The sequence below is a fragment of the Rhinichthys klamathensis genome, unplaced genomic scaffold (genome assembly GCF_029890125.1).
Source record: "Rhinichthys klamathensis goyatoka isolate OS25496 unplaced genomic scaffold, OSU_Roscu_1.1 h1tg000121l_1, whole genome shotgun sequence".
Taxonomy (NCBI): domain Eukaryota; kingdom Metazoa; phylum Chordata; class Actinopteri; order Cypriniformes; family Leuciscidae; genus Rhinichthys; species Rhinichthys klamathensis.
The window spans coordinates 658,789-680,300 of record NW_026606658.1 but is presented as its reverse complement, the minus strand read 5'-3'; the positions used below and the strand labels follow the sequence as shown (position 1 = coordinate 680,300).

At 38.5% G+C, this 21,512-nt stretch overlaps 1 protein-coding gene across 1 annotated transcript in view; it reads left to right on the top strand.

The window, feature by feature from the left end:
- Positions 1-21,512, top strand: part of snx29 (sorting nexin 29) — a 121,952-nt gene that overhangs the window by 24,050 nt on the left and 76,390 nt on the right. Inside the window, exon 14 of the mRNA XM_056255418.1 lies at positions 4,690-4,775. Within this exon, the coding sequence (XP_056111393.1) occupies positions 4,690-4,775 (86 nt within the window). The remainder of the gene's footprint in view (positions 1-4,689; positions 4,776-21,512) is intronic.

Below are 21,512 nucleotides of genomic sequence, written 5' to 3'. Positions count from 1 at the left end.
TTTCTGACTGAAACCTAATCTGTCCCTGTCGATAAAGGCTAAAAATAAGGTGTGGAAATGCTCGGTGTGGCTGTGCGCTCAGAAGAAGCACCTGTGAACCGTGCTCTTGGGTTGAGCTCCATTGATTCAGCCTGGCTCAGTGGGCAGTATTTAAGTAGCGGGATCCATACGGCAAGAAGCTAAAACGCTCTCACAATCCTCTCCCACGCCATCACATCCAGGTTTAACCAGACGAGCAGAAACATGAAGGGATGGTCGTGGTAGCGTCTGGCGATCGTAATAATACTTTACCGAACGGTGCCGAGCTGCCAGGGTTTTTGTCTTCCTGAAGTGCTGCGGGATTATTGGGAGAGGCATCTTGCTTTTGTGAGCATTTCATCAGCTCTAATGTAGTGGTTCCTCAGGGGGATAATGTGGGGAGTGAATGAACAAATTAATTTAGCTCAGTAGGAGGACAGCGGCCGAGAGCAGGAGGCAGGCTTGTCAGTATGACGCTGTGTCAAAGAGAGGATTATGGGGAAGAAAACCACACTCAGTATCATGCTGGTGACATCTGCACCGTTTCTGGATGGTGCATCCCTCCAATTGCTTTTCATCAGCCTGTTTAGGCAAACTGACACCGAGTTGGCCTCGTTTACAAGTCAACTCAGTAATGTATCTGAAAGCACCGCCACCAGCCTACCCTTTTCGTATTTACCATTGCAAGAGTGTTTAGTCTACGTGTCACCTCGAGACCGTATTCTTCTGATTCACATTTAAATGTATTTGACTTCGGCTGTGGCTGTAATCGCCACATTCTGTAACACTAAAGATAGTAGCAGCTGCTGCATAATGCCGGTTCTGTGCTTGGCATTTTATTTACCTGTAGCCTTAGGGAGATAGAAATGGGTTTTGGGAAGGGCATCTAGACTGCGGTCGTGCATAGTCATGTCTAGGGCTTTTTTACATTGGCAGTGCTGAAGGAAAATCTGTAGAATTCTACAAAATATATTTTATGCATTCAACATTGTTGATTGAAGTTGGTGAGGTACCTCGTACCTCTAGAATTCCCAAACTTTTGTCAGCCGAACATTTAGAGAATATACTTGAAGTAAATATTCCTTCTTGAGATTTTACGTTAATTCATCAATAATTTAACAACACAGTCATGGTTCAACATCTTCATGGTTCTGGTCACATGGCATGAAGGTAAACGATCAAATATTTCATCTTCTTGAGGGTTTTATTTTAATCGTTTTTTTTATTTTAAAATGATTTGTTTATTGTTTATTTTTTTTCAATTTTATGACTTAAACTCATGAACCCCCTGTGGTTCCTCACAAACCCCTGCTCTAGCTGTTGTTCCAGGAGATTCAGACCAATAAAATATTTTTAACAGAGTAAGATCACTTTTATTAAGATATTATTAATGTATTCGTTATAGCTTAATTTAAAGGATATATTGGTCATTAGGCTATTTAATTCAGATCTATGGTGACTTTTTATTATTAGAATATATAAATGACAAACTATTAAAATAAATAATGACGCAATTTTCATGATGCAGCGGCTATTTTAATTAAACAATATTATGCATAATTACAAGATTTATAAGAATTATAATTATAAGGTTGTTAAGATTATAGGACCAATTAATCATCTGTGTGCCAAAATTTGAATCAGAATTTATATGAATTTTATGAATACGGATGTTATAGGTCTGTGGAACTTTCTTCTGTGTTCATAAACAAAATACATAACACGCTATTATAGTATACATTTATAGAATTTTATGAATGATGGGTGTTACGGTTCTGGGGAACTTTTTGCATAATTCTGCAACCAGGGAGGATGTAATGCATTCCAAGTGCTAAATCCTTTGTAGCTTATTCTTTTAATACTTTTTCTATAATCCATTTTCCTTAATGAATTTACATTTAGGGAATTAATTTATTAAGTGTTTTTTTAATAGAAAACATTTCTCTCCTGGGTCTGTGTAAGGTTGCATGTGTGAAGCACGTTGCAAGAGTCATACTTTAATAATATGTCACAAGTGTGTTTAAGTGAACATTTACATTTATTCATTTAGCAGATGCTTTTATCCAAAGCGACTTACAAATGAGGAATGCAACAAACAATTTATCATAAAGAGGAAATAAACACGATAAGTGCTAGTAATACAAAGTTTCAGACATCAATTAGATTAGTAAAAGCTAGAACAGGAATAGTGAAAGCATATGGAAGGAATTTTATTCTGTGCTGATGGAAGAGATGAGTTTTCAGTTGTTTCTTGAGTATTATCAGGGATTCGGCGTTCCGGATAGAGTTGGGAAGATCATGTAACTATGTAACTGGTGGCCACTGCAAAGAGATAAACAGAGGTGTGACGTGGGCTCTCTTGGCCTCATTAAAGACTTGCTGCTGTGTTCTGAATCATTTGAAGAGGTTTGATTGTTCATGATGGAAGTCCAGCCAGAAGAGCATTGCAATAGTCCAGCCTAGAAATTACAAGGGCCTGGGCGAAAAGTTGTGCAGCATGCTCCGTTAGGAAGGGCCTAAACTTCCTGATGTTGTGCAGTGCAAACATGCATGATTGTGCTATTCTTGAAATGTGGTCTTTTGAAGGTCAGCTGGTCATTAAAGATTACTCCAAGATTCCGGGCACAACTTGATGGGATTATTGTTGATGAATCTAGCTGGATGATGAAATTGTGCAGTAAAGTCAGAGTGGCAGGCAGGGAAGACAAGAAGCTCTGTCTTTGCTAGGTTGAGGTGATGTTTTTTCATCCTTGCTGAGATGTCTGCCATGCAGACTGAGATCTGTGCGGCTACCGTTGGATCATCTGGTTGAAATGAAAAGTAGAGCTGTGTGTCATCAGCATGATTGGACAAACCATGTGCCGGTATAATGGGTCCCAGCGATGTAGTGTATATGGAGAAGCGGAGAGGTCTAAGAACAGATCCCTGAGGAACCCCCATGACCAGTTGATGTGCTTTGGATTTCTCCCTCAGCCCAGACCAGCAAAGTGGAGTCCGGTTATGCCCTGTGATTACAGAGTGGACAGAAGGTTCTGATGATTAAAGGCCTGTTTGCACCAAAAACGAATATTAGTGTCCACACCAGTGGACGATGACATTGTTTATTCTAAGCGCAAGCTGCAGGATTGGCGTCTTCTCCTTTAAATGCTCAAGCTCTTTAAAGCAGGATGGATTCTGATTGGCTGTCAATGTTTTATCAGCTACCAAAATATTGTTCTGAAAGTGATTCCAACGATATCGTTTGACTGTGTCATTATCGTTATAGTTGCGGTGTGGACTCTGTTGTTCTTTTATATTTAGAACTATTTTTAGAACTACCGGTATATCTTTATCTTTATACTTGTCGTTCTTGGTGTAAACAGGCCTAAACTGTGTCGAAATCTAGCAGAATGAGAAGGGATGATTTGGAATCCATAGAGCTTCAGTGACCGAAAGCAAGGCAGTCTCAGTTGAATGGGCGCTTTAAATCATGATTGAAGTTTAAAGGTTTAATTTAAACCAACAGAAACCACTGACTGTTAAGACCAGTGACCATTTTGTGAAATGGATAAATGATTTAGACATGCATATCTTTTTAGACTTGTGCATGTTACTTTCAAGTGAATGACATTGTGTCTGTCCAAGGTGGTACTCATTAAGTAGACCACTATGTGACCCATAAGCCCTTCAGAGGGACACCTGCAGTCCCCCTCTTGTGCTGGATGTTAGTCTTCTAATATGAATACAATGGCATGTGTGCATACCGTGGCTCGCTCTGCAGGGGCAATGGAAAAGATCAATGTGGCACACCTGACTTGCTGAGTCCTCCCTATAGAGAAGCTGTCACTTATTAACTTTAATTAAATCGCCACCGAATCGTGCGCAGCTCGCCGGTGCGAAAAACGACGAGTCTCCTCCTTTGAGAGCCTGCCAGACGCCTTTGGATCTCCTTCATTCTCTCCGTCTATTGAAGGGTATAGAATAGGCAGTGATAAGCGAGCTACAAAATGCATCCTGGAGGAATAGGAAGTGATGTTTTTCACAGTAACACAACCTGGATTGATTCTGATTGATTTTCCCAAACCACCAATAACAAGCCTTGTAAGAAAGTGCACATGCGCATGCACACACATCTTGTTCCCTAGAACAGCCTTATTAAACTTTGTGTAAAGCAGTTCCTGGAATTGAATTCAGTGGGTGGCTTGCTGTGGGAGTCTCTCAGTGGGCTTCTAACTGCACATATATCCTGAATGCCAGGAAAGTATTGGATTATGTTAATAGATCCTTTTATGCACTATTTTCCTGTATTTTGTATGGAAGATGCAAGCTGTTATTTCAAATAGTGTTGTATTTCTATTTTAATTGGGGCGTGAATCAATTAAAATGTAAAAAAAGGATTTAGCAATTAATCATATAGGGTGGGATCTCATGCTTTCAAAGCTAGCTCGCTATTGCTAGCCTCTCTGAAATTGCATTCCCTACCTTTAAGAATTAAACATATTTGAATTAATAGTATGTTTAGCTTTGCCTTTCTTTAGTGTGAAATATCCACACATGATTTTTCTCTCTGAGAGCCTGCTAATTGTTTTTCAATTCATGTTAGTTTTAAAAATTAGTTTTTTGTCTAACAAATCAGCTTCTATGTGCAATTTGTTTATCTCTCTTATTATATTTTTATTTTTATTTTTACAGAGAGAATGAGGTTCTGAAGGTTCAGCTGAAGAAGTATGTTGGAGCTGTCCAAATGCTGAAAAGGGAAGGCAGCCAAGGCAATGACGGTCAGTCAATGTTCGCATACTATAGCATGTTTGAAATAAATTTGACCACCTCTTAAGATTCAGAAGGCTTTTTAAAACTTTAAAACTTGTTGCCAGATAAAATCACCTTATCAAAGTCAAACACATTAACATGAAATATTTGGTTGAGAAAAGGACTGTTAATTATATTTTATGTTAAAAAACGTCGTTATCTGTGCAGTGATGCGTTGGGTCTGGAGACAATCCAAGCTCCTGGAGGTAGAGCCCTGCACGGGCCTCAAATCTAGGCCCTAGCCCGGCCCTGCCCCGAGACGCTCAGGCCCTAGCCCGGCCCGTGTCCGACAGCTCATCAGAATGATCAGCCCGAGTCCGACCCGAGCCCGTAAAAAAAAAAAGAAAAAAAAAAAGATAAACAGCCTGACCTATGTTGCAGTCAGTAAACCAGATATATTTTGTTTTCAATGGCAAAGTATTTACCGGTAGGTTTATTTTCATTTCTTTATAAAGTTAATTAAGAAAAAACAAAAAACAAAATTTATGACGACCAAGCAGCCGACAGCGAGTTAAACATGTTTGATCCATTGATTGATTTATAGCCTCTCAAATCAACACTTTACTTGGCTACAATAAAATCCATAGATATAAAACTACTTGGCTACAATAAAATCCATAGATATAAAACAACTTAAGCATATCACACAGACAGTTAACGTTAGTTTAAACGTTTATTGTCATTTTTGAAAAGCTGAGGCAAACTGCTCTGCTGCTCAGTCGCAACAGCGCTCGCAAACTAAATGAATTTATAATATAGGCTACAATACAGAGAATGCAATCTAAACAAATCAAATAAATTACATTAAAAACAAACATGCAGGTTATCTTACCTCAAAAATCCATTTCCAATAGTTTCCAACAGACTCATGAAAATAAAGTCCAATCAAACAAAAAACAACCTCCTCCTAACATGGCTAAGAACAGTCTCAGAGCATCGTGAAGAAAAAGCACAGCATCCACAGTGGAAGGTTTTAATCCAGTCGTACTTTTTCCAGCTGCGCTGAAGTCACGCTCGCTACCATAGCGGGACACTAGAACGAGCCGGTCGCGCGAATCTCAGATCGCGCCGCCGGGAAACCTGTGTGTGTGTGTGTGTGTGCGTGAGCGTGAGCATGAGCAGACTGTCATGTGTCAGTCTTATGTCAGTGTGATAGGTTATAAAACGTCTTTCTATGTTTGCTTTTCAATCGTCATCTTCTCATGTTTTATTTTAATTAATGTCTAAAATAGGCTATAAAAAAGATAAGCCTAAAACAGGCCCGAGGCCCGGCCCGCGTGTGAACTATGACGTGAAAATTGGCCCGAAGCCCGGCCCTAGGAGCATAAATAAGTCGGGGCCCGTCGGGCTCGGGCTGAAATGCAGGCCTCTACCTGGAGGGATTATAAGGAGCCCAAAAACATGTCTAATTAAAAAAAACCAACCTTTTATTGAAATATTGCATTGTAGTTCTTCCTTCGTTGCTGCAGACTATTAAGCATGTGTGTGATGAATGACATATCCCTCAGTGGGATGCTGTCATATGTTTGAACAGCCTGTCTATAATTTCACAGTTTTTCTGCGATATGGTGGGAATTTCAATTATCTCTACATCATTCCATCAACAGATTGCATCAGATGAACATTGTAAGATATTTCCATGCAGTAAGTTTAGTGTGGTAGCACAGCTCTTATATGCAAAATAAACGTATGCCTTACAGGAGCTGAAATGAGAAGAGTTTATCAAAATTCCTGTGTGGGTTGTTTGCGTCTCAGCCCTCCGATAAATCCAGCTAACTGGGTGATGTACACCCAGCAACTATTGGTTGTGAACTTTTAAGATTGCGCTTTGCATCTTTTTAATGGATTTGACAAACACGCTCCTCTTCACTGATCAGCAGTCGCAGCTCTCCCAGCTCGCATTGCGTCGTGCTATTACAGTATCAGTCAGATCTGTGTGTGGAAGAGCGGTCCTACAGGGGATTGAGCCTCAGAGAAACCCCGAACGAATGCCTAATAAAGAGTTTTATACAGCCGGATCATGCCGTGTATGCCGGGTCTATTATGGCTCCTTGTTGGATGCACCAGGCAGCACTATTGATGCAAATTTCCCCATTTGCTTTCTCCCTGGCTTTCTCTCTCTCTCTCTCCATTGTTGCAAGAAATAAAAACTAGAAAAATGGAGGCCACCACATGTGAGTCTAATACTCCATTTGAAAACCAAGTGAGCTGCCTATGGAGGCAGCATTTTAAAGCATCAAAGATATGCTCCCAACTTGAAGGTTAGGCATAGTAATTATGCCTCCTTTAATCAAATTTTACACAGTTTTAGCCACATTTTACGGCAGACATTTTATATGTCCTTCACAGGGAATGCACTCCCAGAATGCATTGTGACCAGCTCAAGTGAAAAGATAAATCCAAAATGGCAGACGAGCAATGCCAGTATAAATAAACTTTTTTTATTTTAAAATAGTTCAGTGTATATGAATGTGAGATTTCGTGATAATTAAATGTAGTTAAAATTAAATAAAACAATTCGTTTTTTTATGTTTAACAAATTAATTATTGAAACATTTATTTTTTGTTTTGTTGTTTATTTTTTGTTTTAATTGTGCAATCATAGCTTAGCATCATGCTAACCTCAAACTCTATTTAAATCAATTGTGAGTCAAGTCTTTAGTGTTTAACATTGTTTGTAGGCGCGCACGCATGAGGTTCCGTGACGGATGCTGCCTATGTAGGCTGTAGACAGCGAGGCAGCTCACTAGGTTGTAGAACAGGGCTTAAATGATTCCACCCTCCATGTCTTCTGGGCTAATGATGTGTCCGTACTGTACTCTGACTTTGATGTTGAACAGCAACTGAAAAGGATGGTTGGGACACATCAAATTGATATACAAGCGTGCAATACGAGCCTTTTTCATGTCCTGTCAGACTGCACACACAATATGAGCTCTTTTGAAAGTTTTGCTTTAATGATAGTGTGCTCCCGATGTGATCTTTCGAGAACCCACGCTTCTGAGATCGTGATATGTTTAAAAAGAATTCCTTGTGTCTCCCCAAAGTTGAACTGCTATTACGTTTTTGCTAGTGCTGGATTAAAACATGCAATTAGATAAACGCCTCGCTCCACCAAAATGTGAAATTGAAGAATCTTTTTCATTCCCATATCAAATATCCTTTTATTAAGCATTGGAAGTGAACATGAAATCATGCAAATGAGGGAGGTTAAGAGTCTTGTCACTTGCAGAGGTTTCTCTTTCTTTCAGAAATATGGGTCAAAGGGAGAGTCATCAGTTCTGGGATAACCCGAGCTGAGAGAACACTACATTTGTCTCAGACGATGAATGGTAGTTATGCAGCTTGTTACAATAGATAAATCTGTATCTGCGTAGTGTGAACTGAGAACTTACAGGATTTGTTCTGAAGTGAAGTGCTTTGACAACAACCAACTAGTCGTTTTGCAAGGTCGACTAGTTTATCTAGATTATTTACCTTTTTTTTTCTTGATTATTCAGCTGCATTTTTTTAGCAGTGTTGTTCTAACAGTGTGCTGTTTTTTTTAGCCGACAGTTTGGACAATCTCAGAAAAGTTTTAAAACTGCTTCATACTTTTCTATAGCCTGGCAAGCCAGACCTACATCAAGATGTTAGGTCTGGGAACTCACAATTGGCATACCTCAATCCGAGGGGCGGGATAAACGGTTGTCTTTCAATATCCCTCGGCACGCAATAGGATAGCGCTACAACCAACCAGAGCAACGAACGGCTGTGGCTGAGTGAGTCCCATGCGTTTTTCCACCAGTGAACCAGCTAGTTGGTATATTAAACTTTTGCCGTATCCGGTCGTCAAAACTCTGAACACATCTTCCTTTTTTAGGAATGACTTAAGTGACGTTCTCTTAACTCCAAGTCATCCAGAGTCTCGGGCAAAGCCGATTCGAAAGACCGCTGTTCGCCAGCAGCATCTTCTTTGTTTTCAAGCAGAGGGAAATCACCTATGGAAATCACGCGGAACCGTCATAACTCTGCCGTCATATGTTAAGCCCGCCCACCAACTCTACACGATCTGATTGGCCGGACCAGTTTTTTGTTTTTCCAGCTCAAAAGTTTTGTTTTTCCAGCTCAAAGTGTTGGTCTAGCAAGAGAGTTGCTAGACCACACTTTGCTGCAAAATAATTTTTGCTGGCGCCAGGGTGCGTCTAGATTTCTTGGCTAACTTTTCTATTCAGTTAGTCTAGCTTTTTTGAACATAACACATCCCATATGAAAGACTTTTGCTCTTGGTAAGTGTGGTTTGCCCACCCTTACGTTTTTAAATAAATAAATGTTTTCATTTTAGCAAGGGCGACGAGTAAATATGAGAGTAAGGACATTTATGATGCGTTTTGAACTTTGTTCATCAAAGATTCTTGAAAAAATATATCACAGTTTCCACAAAAATATTAAGCAGCGTAATTGTTTATTTTTTCGATACTAATATATGCTGATTTGATTCTCAGAACATTTCATAAGAATGATTTCTGAGGATCATGTGACACTGAGGACTGGAGTAATGGCTGCTGAAAATTCAGCTTTGCCATCACAAAATTAAAAATTATATTTCAAAAATGTATTCTAATAGAAAAATTATTTTAAATTGTAATTGTTCATAGGATTACTGTTTTTAATGTATTTTTGATAAAATAAATGGTGAGGCAGCCTTGGTGAGCATATGAGACTTCTAACGTTCACTTGAAGTTAATCTTAAAAAGCACTAATTTATTAACACTGTTAAATGCAGTCTATGAATACCCATTTTTCATACTGTAATGTTGTGAAACAATTGAAAGGAATGATTTTAGTTTTTAGGGATTTATTTTTTGTTTTATTTAATCAAAAATAAAATTTCATCGCATGTATTATACACTCAAACTATTTGGATATATCCCATATTCACTATGGTACAAGATGTTGGCATTCAAATTGTGTTGGATTCATGGCTTCATCAGCCCTCCTTGACTTATAATGCATTAATTTGTTTGAGCCTCTGACAGGCGAAATTAATCTTAGTTCAGGAAATGGATCAGGGTGCTATTTAAAAATGAATAAACGTGCCGCGCTTTCGCCTCTCTCCGATGACAGCCACAGTTAATGAGTCAATGAAGTCCATTCTTCACTAGTGCAGCCAGAAAAGCGTTAATAATTTCATATTTCGAATTCATTACACGGCGGATTGTATTTACTCGTCCCTGTTGGGCTCTGGAAGCGAAGCCGTTTTGTTGTTCGCGCCTCCGCTTTGGTGGAAAGGTGTAGATGAGTGTGCAGCCGTGTGTGGGTAATGTGGGTTATTGTGTTTACTTGGACTAATGCGGATCCCCGTCGTGTGTGAGAGAGCTTGGTCTTTATTAATCAGAGGTGGTGCGTTCACAGCAGAGCGGAGATGAGCGGGTCGCGTAGGTGGGTCCAGGTGGTCTTCGGCAAGGGGGATGACGTACCTGATCACCTGTTAATGAACGGTGTTAATGAACATTTTAATCATCGCCTGCAGGTTAAACAGGGACCACATAACTCTCGGCTCAAGCCGTGTCCGTTATTGCACCGGCGTTGTGCCTTAAGATAGAGAGGCCGAGCAGGTGTACGCCAGATACCTCAGTGGGAGCACCTGGACAGCGATGGCTTCTATTGCCTGTGGTTATTTTTCATTTACTGTCAAGCCATCCTCTGACACTCCATAGATGCCCCCCTCCGGCGACAGAGCGGGTGGACCTCAAGATCTCCTCTGACAGTCAGAGTGTGAAGGCGACACTAATTTGTGATTCTGGTCCTGCCGCGCTACCCGAGAGAGAGAGACAGACAGGCGAGTAAAAGGGCAGAGGGTGGAAAACATTTGCCCAACATTACTCAGGCCTTTCTCTCAGTGAGACTCGATCTTGAATAAAAAGCACAATGCAGGATAAGTGAATAAAGACATCAAAAACTCGTTTGTTTGCCATTTCTGTTGGATATGAGAAATATCAAACGGCAAACTAAACAAAAGCAGAACGAAACCGCGCTACTCGTTTGAGCTGTGCAGTGCAGACCATTATTAGACCATTATTAGACCATTATTAGATAACGCAGGATGAGCTCAGAACAGGTTACTCGATCACGTGACACTGTTACTACAACACAGGCTGGGAGATCCAGTGATAAAGCATTTGAATTTTTCACAGAATCAATAGCATCGTTGCAAGATCTAGAGAGAAACATTCAAATTCAGCGCAGAATTCTCTGTTAAAAACCATATATATCAGATCAAACAGTGCTGGTGTGGAAACCAGGAGAAACATTGTGCCATGAACAAACAAATTAGAGAAGTCTTTTCAGTCCACAAATCACCAACATTCACCATGGATCCATATACCATGGATGTAGTAATGCTAACTCTAACCATGGTATTGTGGTAGAATATTCATACAATCAAAGGCTTTCAACAAGTGCTTCACACTACTTTTTCCAGCACTTCAAAGCTCTAAATATGATCAAATTTAAATTTGACATTTTATGTGATAACCAAAAACATTATTTGTTCATACTTCAAAGATTATCCCCATTTGAAAAACTAGAAGTTTCAAGATGGAAAACAAACACTTTTGTGAATTAAAAATAAAAAAGACTTGAAATTACCACTATAACCAGTAGATGGCAGCCAGTAAAATGTACAAAATATTGGTAATATACTGTTTCAAATATGTTTCTTCTTTGCATTGTTTGTGTGGGTTGGAGTCTTGCCCCCGGCATGTTCTCACCCCATCTCTCTATACCATCTAGTACGAACAAGCCCTTAATCTTGCCGTGCTTATGCCTTGGCTGTTTTCTCACTGTAGCATCACTGACTTTGTGTTCGTCTTGCACAATGACAGCTATACAGTGAGGGCGAAGTAAAGGGCAACATATTGTAGGCAGCCCAAGGAACCAATTCAATAGTTGCTTTCTGGTGAGTAGCAGCTGCTTATCTGACATTATTCAGATGAAGCTGGACTTCAGAGGCCTATACCATGCTGAGGCCCTCCAGGAACGCTCTGCGCACGAACAGACCTGCGCTCATCAGAGAAGCAGCTTGGCGCTTCTGCTCTTATCAAAGCGGGGACGGACGTTCTGCCTGTCCCCAGGCCCTGCTTCAAAAAAAGCATGAGGAGATGAAGAGTAAAATAAAGGGCTGCTTGTACCTGGCCTATGCTAATGTGCCTCTCAGCGTGGCGACTTAAGCTCTTCAACATGCATGATGCTTATCGTGGTTAATCGAACTGTTTCTTGTTAACCTAGCAGCCAGACTGAAGAGGTGATGGCTGCCGGCAAGTTCTTGCACTTGAGAAGCGTTTGGGAGCCAGAACTTTTGTGTTTGTTGTCTTCTTCTGTGTAACTAATTGTAAATTAATAAGCATGACAGTTTTGTTGCATTATAGCCATGTCAAACTGCAGACAAAATTAAAAAAGTGGTTTGTGTGTCAGCATAGTTTTAATTTGAAATTAATGTTAAAGTCAATGTGAATTGCTGTTCGCATTTTTCAGAGAAAAACAAGATATTCAATAAAAGAAAAAGTGGGTTGATTTTATCCATCAGGAATTGTCAGGAACGGAGGAGGAGTTTCAAAGGAAGAAGGAATGATTACATTTTGGATAAAGATTATGAAGACTTTCTTTGGAATAACATTTACTGATGAATTGTGTACAATAAATGCACAAACAGAAAGTACATGGACAATTTTTATTACATGCAGATCTTCCTGCATCAGCATATCCTGATTTTTTTTTTTTTTTTTTTTCATTTTTAGTTTGATCAGTTCCACCATTTGCTTATTATTGATTGGTAATTATTTTCTCACGTATTTGTTGGCAAACTGGCGATCCTCTGCCCATCTTTGCTCCTAAAGGACTAGACCTTTCTTTGATGCTGCTTTTGCACCAAATCATAATTACAATCACCTTTTGACATCACCTTTTTCAAATCACATCATTATTTAACCAATTTACCTGATTACTAGCCCTAAATTGCTCCTGTCCCAACCTTTTTTGGAATGTGTTGCAGGTCTGAATGACAGGAAAGGATGTATATTTACAAATGAAATTAAGTTGACCAGACAAAACATGAAATATTTTGTGTTCACATTGTCTGCAATGAAATACAAGTCAAAGTACATTTAGAAATCACTACTTTCTTTTTTTATTTGTGTTTTCCATACTGTCCCAACTTGATTTGATCTGATTTGGGGTTGTAAACACTGTAAAAGAATTATTCATTGCAAGTTTGTGATACCTATTGCATCAATGTTAACACATTTAACCTTATTGTAATTGTAAGTGTTACCAATTAATTAAAAACAATTATTCAGTGCACAACTATACTTCGCTATACTTATAATTTATGCAAATTAATAATGTTTGAAACCATTTTTTTATTGTAACAATGTCGGTAGCATATGTAAATGAACAATGTTTACTCGTTCTGTGTTACCTGGACCAAGAAATTCACGTTTAATTGTCAGCAAAAGTCCAGACTTTTGACAGCTCCAAGGCTTTCGTAAAAACAGATTATACTTTCTCATTTTTGTATTCCCACCCACAGACAGTCGGATCAACAGAGGGTTATTAACAGTACAGTTATTGTATCCCACTTTGTCTACTCTTTAAACAGCATTATGATCAAAATGGAATAATATTGCTTTATTACCTGTATGCAATGGCGTTTTGCTATGGGAGGCATAAAACAGTGTTCGTAGTCATCCAGTTTGAAATGTTGACTCCAAAAACAGGTTTTTCAGATTGTCCGTCGCAGTGTTCTCTCCGTATTTACAATTCTTTGCTGCCTTTAGCCTCTGCCTACAACGCACTGGATCTTTTCACTGGAAACCAAAAGTAACTCACTCCCGCTAAACGTTTACTCTTTAAATTCTTGTCAAAGTTTGCTTAGTAGTATTTTCTACTAAAGCAAGGCAGTACTTGACTCTGGCAAACTGGTGGGATTGGCCATGGACGGCAACATGCCCAGTTTCTAACCTATTTGGCAAAAGGGAAGACAACAGCCTTTGCTCTGTTTTCTCTAGTCAGGCAGCACTGATAAAAAAAACAAAAAAAACTCCATTCTACTGCAAAGGCAGCCAAGTTTTATTGTTAGCCCATTTTGCAAGCAGTGAATAGAATGATTTCTCTTTGGCCTTGTCCATAACATAAAGTATTACTCTTGTCTCTTACCCTCATATTTTAGGCTGCATAATGGTGTCTGTGCATTAATTATGCAAACAGACATTTGACATGGTTTTTCATGCAGATTTTGATGCAGCTGACCCCGTGACCTGTAAGCATTTGAGGATTTTAGTGCTTGCTTTCTGCTGACAAGTGGAAATCTTTTATGCAGAGTACCACAAAAGATGCGAGAAGGTAAAATGTATTCCTCCCTTCTTTCATGCAGCAAACTGTTTGAGCTGATTTACATTATTCCTTGCATCTCTGAGTTCATCAATGTGACATCTGATATAAATTTAGCCAAAACCAGGAACTATTGGACCATCTGTTTGCTCCAGCTGAGCTCGTCTCATAAACGTCTCAAACAGCAGCTGCCATCACTATTATAGAGAAAAGGAATTGTTCCAGCATCATTAGACCTACAGGCTTTTCAAATATGACTGTATTATTTCTGGTTTGTACTATTCTCCTTGTGCTAATTTTTGAACTATAATGAGTTTTCAAGGGGAAATATTCATGGGCTGCCAAATCAGATGAACATGTAGGACAGCTTGTGTATTGAAATGCTCGAGGTCAGTTTGGTTCAGACTTATCGCGTTGTGCCGAGGAGAATTTAAGATGACTAATCACACCGAGCTCATGTTAGACAGGTTTATCAGAAATACGTGCCATATGACTGTGAGGGTACAGCGATCTAAAGTTTGCATCACAATGCTCAATCTTATTAACACTTTGCCACTGGTGACTTAATATCTAATGGCAGTTTAATCTGAACAGTAATTAGGTGCCTGGCTGATTAAATCGGATATGCATGTTGAAACTTATTTGTGTATTTGCATGAATGCCAGGGGAGGAGATTGCCTCAATTTCCTGCAAGAGAATGTCCTTCCTCAGCCTTGAACAGCTTCTTAGTAAAGTCTGATGTCCTTTATCATTACAGCAGTTCACTGTGCAGGTTCTTCCATTTTTTTTTTCAGTTCACCGTCTGTGAAGCTGATTTTATTTTAGCTTATTTTGGAAATTCAATACTTATTCATTTATTATTTTTATTTTAATGCAAATAATGATTTTTTTGAAGCATGATAGACACTCCAATGGTTACTCTTAGGGATTCACCGATGTATTGGCCAATTATCGGTATCTGATAAAAGCAATTTTGTCTATTGGCCATCGGCCAATTGTTTAAAAAAAGCTGATGATCAGGGCTGATTATATTCTGTCAATCAAAGGGGACGGGAAAACGTGTCAGACTGCAACTTATACTGTGGAAAAGAAAATGTCTCTTGTGTTAAATTTAGGGCTTTCTAAGTTAATGCAACAAAAACACCATAAATTTTTTTTAAAAAGTGACGTTAAACAGGCTATTTTTTTTTACCATATTACCCGTAGTTCAAGCCAGGGTTGCCAGGTCTGCGGTTTTTCCATGCTCCAAACATTATTTGTAGCGCACCTCCCATCCATTAATCGCAAACAGCTTTGTTACTTCTGATAAGAAACAAAGTCTCAGCTTTCAAATTCTGGTTATTTTATCACATAATTGAAACAATAAATTTGATGGGACAGATCGCTTTAGCGCCTCAGTTCAGTGTGAGTCATCACTACCTTTTTAATACAAGTGATAACATGAAAAACATGCATGAACATCAAAAGATATGTGGAAAGATAAAGTACAACTTACAGAAATGTATCATGTCTCATGTAATCGTTCAATCAGTGTTTAAACCACAGTAAGATGTGGCTAAAGCAGCTTGTGAACAATATGTAACGTTGCAATTGCCTCAGGAAAGTTATCCAATGTTCACAGTTTATTTCGTTATCTTTAAAAACACTTAGAGAGGAGCTTATTTACTGAATAAATTTGTCATGAAGACAAGTGTTTATGTGCAACTGAGTTCAATTTTTTTTTCCTTAAGAAAATCAGATATCTGTATTGGGATCATCAGATATCATTTTGAGTAATCTGCTATCGGAATCTGCGAAGAAATGTAGTATTGGTGCATCTCGAGTTACTCTCATATGACTCTTTTATATAGTATACACAGTTTGAAGTAAATAATGAAAGAATTTTCATTTTTGGATGAACTATCCCTTCTATTGTTTTTTGTTGTAGACATTAATCTGCAGTCACATCAAAAACATTGTGCACATGACATATGAAGCGGCCTCGTAATTTCTACAGCCATACGTTTTCTCTTGATGATATTTCTGGATTCTGGCCTCAGGATATGGAGATTCATCACATAAAGATGCACGCTATGCATTTACTGCTCATCCTAGTGTGGATGAATTGTAATCTGCCCACAGGGAGAGAGTGATTCTCAGTGAAATTGCACAGAATAACGTCTTCCACAGGGGTTTCTTTGTGGTAACCTTGCGGTCCTTTATTCGTAATGATTTTAAGATGGAAACTCACTCTGCCATCTGCTGTCAGGAAATGTTTTTAATGGATAGTGGAAGGTGTTCTCTGACTCATGCCTTCATTATTTTTCAACAATAGGAAAATAATTTACTGACAAGACAAGGGAATTTTTGTTTGACATGTTTTGTTTTTATTAGTTACATTAATATTCTAACTAAGGCTGGGTGAAAATAATAACTACATGACACCTTTGATTGAACATGATTATGAAATTTAAATTGCAAGTTGCTTGGAAATTAGACGTGGGGTGGATTCTTGTGCGGAGAGGATTTGAGACCAGATTAGGTTAGTGAAGGTGTCATTTTTAATTTGCTGGTATGTTCAGGTAAGATGAGAACGCCCACAGCATCGTATATGATGGCTGTTGGAAAGGAGAAATACTTGTAAATTCCTCGATTGGTTGGTCACTGTGATTTACACGCTGACTGTCATTTGCTCCAGGGGAGACACCAGTCATTCAGTAATTACAGCACTTCTTTTAATGGGGTATGATCACTATGTTTATGAGATTGCTCACTAAACAGGGGAAAGTGGGGAATTTATTTAAAAAGTACTTTGGTACTATCATCAAGGGAAACGGAAGATAGAGATAAAACATGTCTGATAAAAATTATTAGCATCTATAATGCAAGTCAAGACCATAGAAATATGACTTTAAAAAAAAAAAAGTGGTCCAGTGACACGACATGCCATATTGAGCCAGTAGGGAATATGTTAATGATTTATATTTCAAATAAATAATACAAACATAAATTAGTTATTTAATAATGCGCATTGTTAAATGGACCGGATGATCAAGCACATTATTATTCAACATACAGAATTAACCGTCAGTGCTGCAGGGAAATATCAAATGTTGCTGCTGCTTTCTCGAAGTTCCCCAAACTTTTAGGCTGAAGGAGCTGAATCCCGAATCCTTGACCGTTTTCTTGAAACGACGGGTTTCTTTTTGTCAGAGCTCCCTCTCCCTCTCCCTCGGATTCTTTGAAGAAATGTTGGCCCCACTTCAAAATGTAATAGTACTTCCTGCATTTGAAGGCAAAGCTTACTCTTAGTTGAGCCACAACTACTGGCACATTTTACCCAGCAAGATATCATTCTGGAGAGAAATGTTTCATTTAATAATTCATGTTTTTTTTTGTTTGTTTTTTGCCAAAATACATCTATTATGTATTTTATTATCCATTTGAAATAATTTATAGTAACCTGTTCAGGGTCAGTAAGTTTTTTTTTGTTTTAAAGAAATGAACACTTTTATTGAGAAAGGATGCATTGAATAGATCAAAAGTCACAGTAGGGCAGGGCAATATGACCAAATTCTTGGTTATATTCTTTTATTCTTTTTATTTTCATGTAAAGTACAACCTCGGTTGTATTTAGCAGTGCTATATAAATAAACAGAAAGAAAGAAAGAAAGAAATTCTTCATGAAATGAGAAATTTTATTTCATAATAACGATACATATCACAATATAATTATTTTGTTTTATTTTATCTCATTTCTGGTATTAAAAATAAGAAAAAAGAAGCAAATTACAAACAATAGGGCAAGTACAATATAACAAAAATATGAATTAAACAAATTTCCACAAAAATATTAAGCGACACAACAACATTGATACATCGATTATAATAATAAATGTTTCTTGAGCACCAAATCAGCATATTATAAATTATTGTGACACTGGAAGTAATGATGCTGAAAATTCCAGCTTAAGGAATACATTACATAAAATATATTCAAATAGAAAATAATGATTGTAATGAAATGTCACAATATTACTGATTTTACTTTATTTTTAATCAAATAAATAAAGGCTTGGTGATCATAAGAGGCCACAAACTTTTAAACAGTAGTGTAAGTATGTATTTTTTTTTTTTTTTTAGGTTAATGGGCTGACGCAGCTTACCCCACTCTTTTTGATAAACTGCACTGATTGGTTTAATCAGAGCAGTGATCGATTAGCACACGTGGTAAATTCCTCAAGAAGGTGCTGCTTCTAATGTGCACAGCTGAATTGGACGCATGTGAGTTGTGATTAGTAACCAGTAACTCATAACCAGTAGCCAGCCGCCTCTGAATCCTCTGGGGACTGAAGGTGTAGCTGTCCTCTGCTCATCGGATATTACTGTTGGTCAGAGGTGGTGCACTGATGGCCTCTCCAGCAGGATTCATTTCAGCTCCCTCCAGAGGAACGTGCTCTCTGTCCCTGCTGATGAATGCTGGGAGTGTGAGGAGACTATCGTACCTGGTGTCAGGCAGCTAGCTCTCATAATAGAGCGTGATAGCATCTGACTAGCACTGGGCCGCTCTGCACTTTTTCCCAAACCTCAAAATAGGAAATGTCTAAATTACACTTGCTAATAGCATGCAGAGACGGCGATTCTTCTTTTTTGCCCTCCCGCCGCTTGGTTTTTAATTCTCTCTCTATCAGGAACAGAGCACATCTCATTTGATATGAAATAAAAGGCTCTCTCTTATCAGCTATTTGAAAAGAAGAGTAGTAGGGGGCAGAAGAGGACTTTTGCAGGCGGCCACGCTGCAGACACCCAGCCTCCTGTCTTTTTATAAACAGATGGGGATATCAGCGCTTAATGTACACCCCCTCGCCTTTAACTTGCCATCACTCAATGATTAAAGGGTGGCCATTAATATACTGATCAAATGAGTAAGCTTCAGTTATTGTGTAATGCAGCAGTTCTCAATTTATTTTTACTTAAAGGGGTCATATAATGGTACATGCACTTTTACAAGTTGATTGTACTGAAATGTGTGTTGGCAGTGCCTGTACACAACCATCATATAATGATAAAAATCCATCCAGTGTTTTTTTTTTTATCTCCTTATAGATCTTATGTAGCCCCGCCCCTTTTCAGCGCTGCGCTCGTTGTCTTTTGTCTTCCGGTCTGTATTTTCACAGCAATCTTGTCTATTTATGAATAAACGGCTCGTTTTAAAATCTTCCCGGTCTACTGACATTTGTTAAGACATCTGCTTTAAACATTACAATCCTCATGATAACTTTCGTTAACTTTACATTAAGTAAATCCACTTCAAAAGCTAATTACTCCTGGACAGCAATGCCATAGACATATACAGAGCGACCGCAAAAACAGAAGTTCAAAGACAATATTCTAAAGATGGCGGCGCCCTTGTTTCTCTGGTGCATAAGGTCTATATGTTTTCCCCTGTCTCAAATCGAGCCGTTCGATTTTGTGACGTCACTAAATCGGACGCCCCTCCCACGGTTGTTGATTGACAGCAGCGTTTCAACACAGACCCGCCCTGAGCGAGCTGTCATCATAGTCCGTCATTGTTGATACGCTGGAGCAGAATGGCGTCTAAGCGATTGTGGTGTTCTGTTCTTGGGTGTAATAACGAACACAGCAGTCATTTTGATGTTCCTAAATCCGAACCGCTGAAGACGCAGTGGCTGAGTTTTGTTTTCGAAGGGAATATTCCCCACGAGCAACGTCAATGCTTTCATGTTTGTGCGAATCATTTCTCACCAGACTGCTTTATAAACAAGGATCAGTATAAAACTGGTTTTGCTAAGAAGCTGCTCCTGAAAAAATAATCGGTACAAACTATTCGTGTTTCTGCTGCACCTCTAGAAGAAGTGAGTGTAAAGTTTTATTAACCTTTATATTAATCTTTGCAAATCGTGCAAAAAAGTTGACCATTAACTGTAACATCAATCTGTCAACGAACTTACCTATACATCAGTAAACACACAGCGTTCGTATCAAACTACTCTACCCTGCCAGTACATACAAAGATAGATCAAAGTGACATTATGTTAACCAACCATTCAGAAATGTCCTGTTCGAGCCTTAATTGTCAAACTTCTTTGCGGCTGTCATCTTGTTCCGGGTCCGACTCCGGTTCAAATTGGTATGGTTGCACAGATGTGTCCTCAGAGACTCCCGCTGCCATTCTTGTTCTAAAATATACCCTCAACTGTTGTCAAGGCAACACTCCACGTGTGTTGTATCAAAACGCCCGCAGAACAGAGGGGCGGAGTGAGCGAAGCTCATTATCATTTAAAGGCATATGCACTGAAACGGCGTGCTGAAAACAGAGCTGTTTTTTGACCAGGTAAAATGTGTGTTTTCTTACAATACTAATGAGAATTTTTAATAAAAGTATATTACAAAGTTTTTATTTAGACCCTAAAGATTCATATTAACTTGTACAAAAATGGCATTATATGACCCCTTTAAAGGCCCCCCATTTTCCAAAACAATATACACAGTTCCCCCATACTGGGATATTACCTTTATTGAGATATTTCCTCTGCTGTAATTTGGAAAACGTTGCTTTTTTTTTTGCTTTTTTTTTATCAAAAGGAACTGGGCATTCTGATGTTTTAAGTTAATATCATATGAATATATTTGATCATTGTATGATTAATTTTGTGATTCCAAAATTTTCAAGATTCCAGATTCAGAATATTCCAGATTCTCTGTATATTCTTCAATAAAAAAAGTAGTTATTGAGAGGAAAAAAGAAATTGATTGCAATTTACATCTTTTTTCAACATGGTTTTCCGCTTCTTGGCTTAGTTGCTGCTGTTCATAAATGCTTCCACTTTCCAATGATATCACTTACAGTTGACCGTGGAATATCTTGCAGGGATGAAATTTCTGGCTTATTGCAAAGATGGCATCCTATCACAGTACCACGCTTGAATTCACTGAGCTCTTCAGAACAACCTATTTTTTCCGCAGATGTTTGTAAATGCAGACTGCTTCACTATGTGCTTGGTTTTATGCACCTGTGGCAATGGGATTGAAACACCTGAATTCAATAATTAAGATTTGTCTCCCAATACTTGTCCATATAGTAGATACAGTGCCTTGCGAAAGTATTTGTACCCCTTCATTTTTTTCCACATTTTGTTATGTTGCTGCCTTATGTTAGACTACTTTAAAATACTCTTTTCACATCAGTCTACACTCCATACACCATAATGATAAAGCAGAAAACAGATTTGTGACAACTTTATTATTAAAAACTGAAAAATCCCAGATAATTGGAGTGATGTTTGTCCTTCTGTAAGTTTCTCCCATCTTCATATATGATCAACTAGACTTGTGAC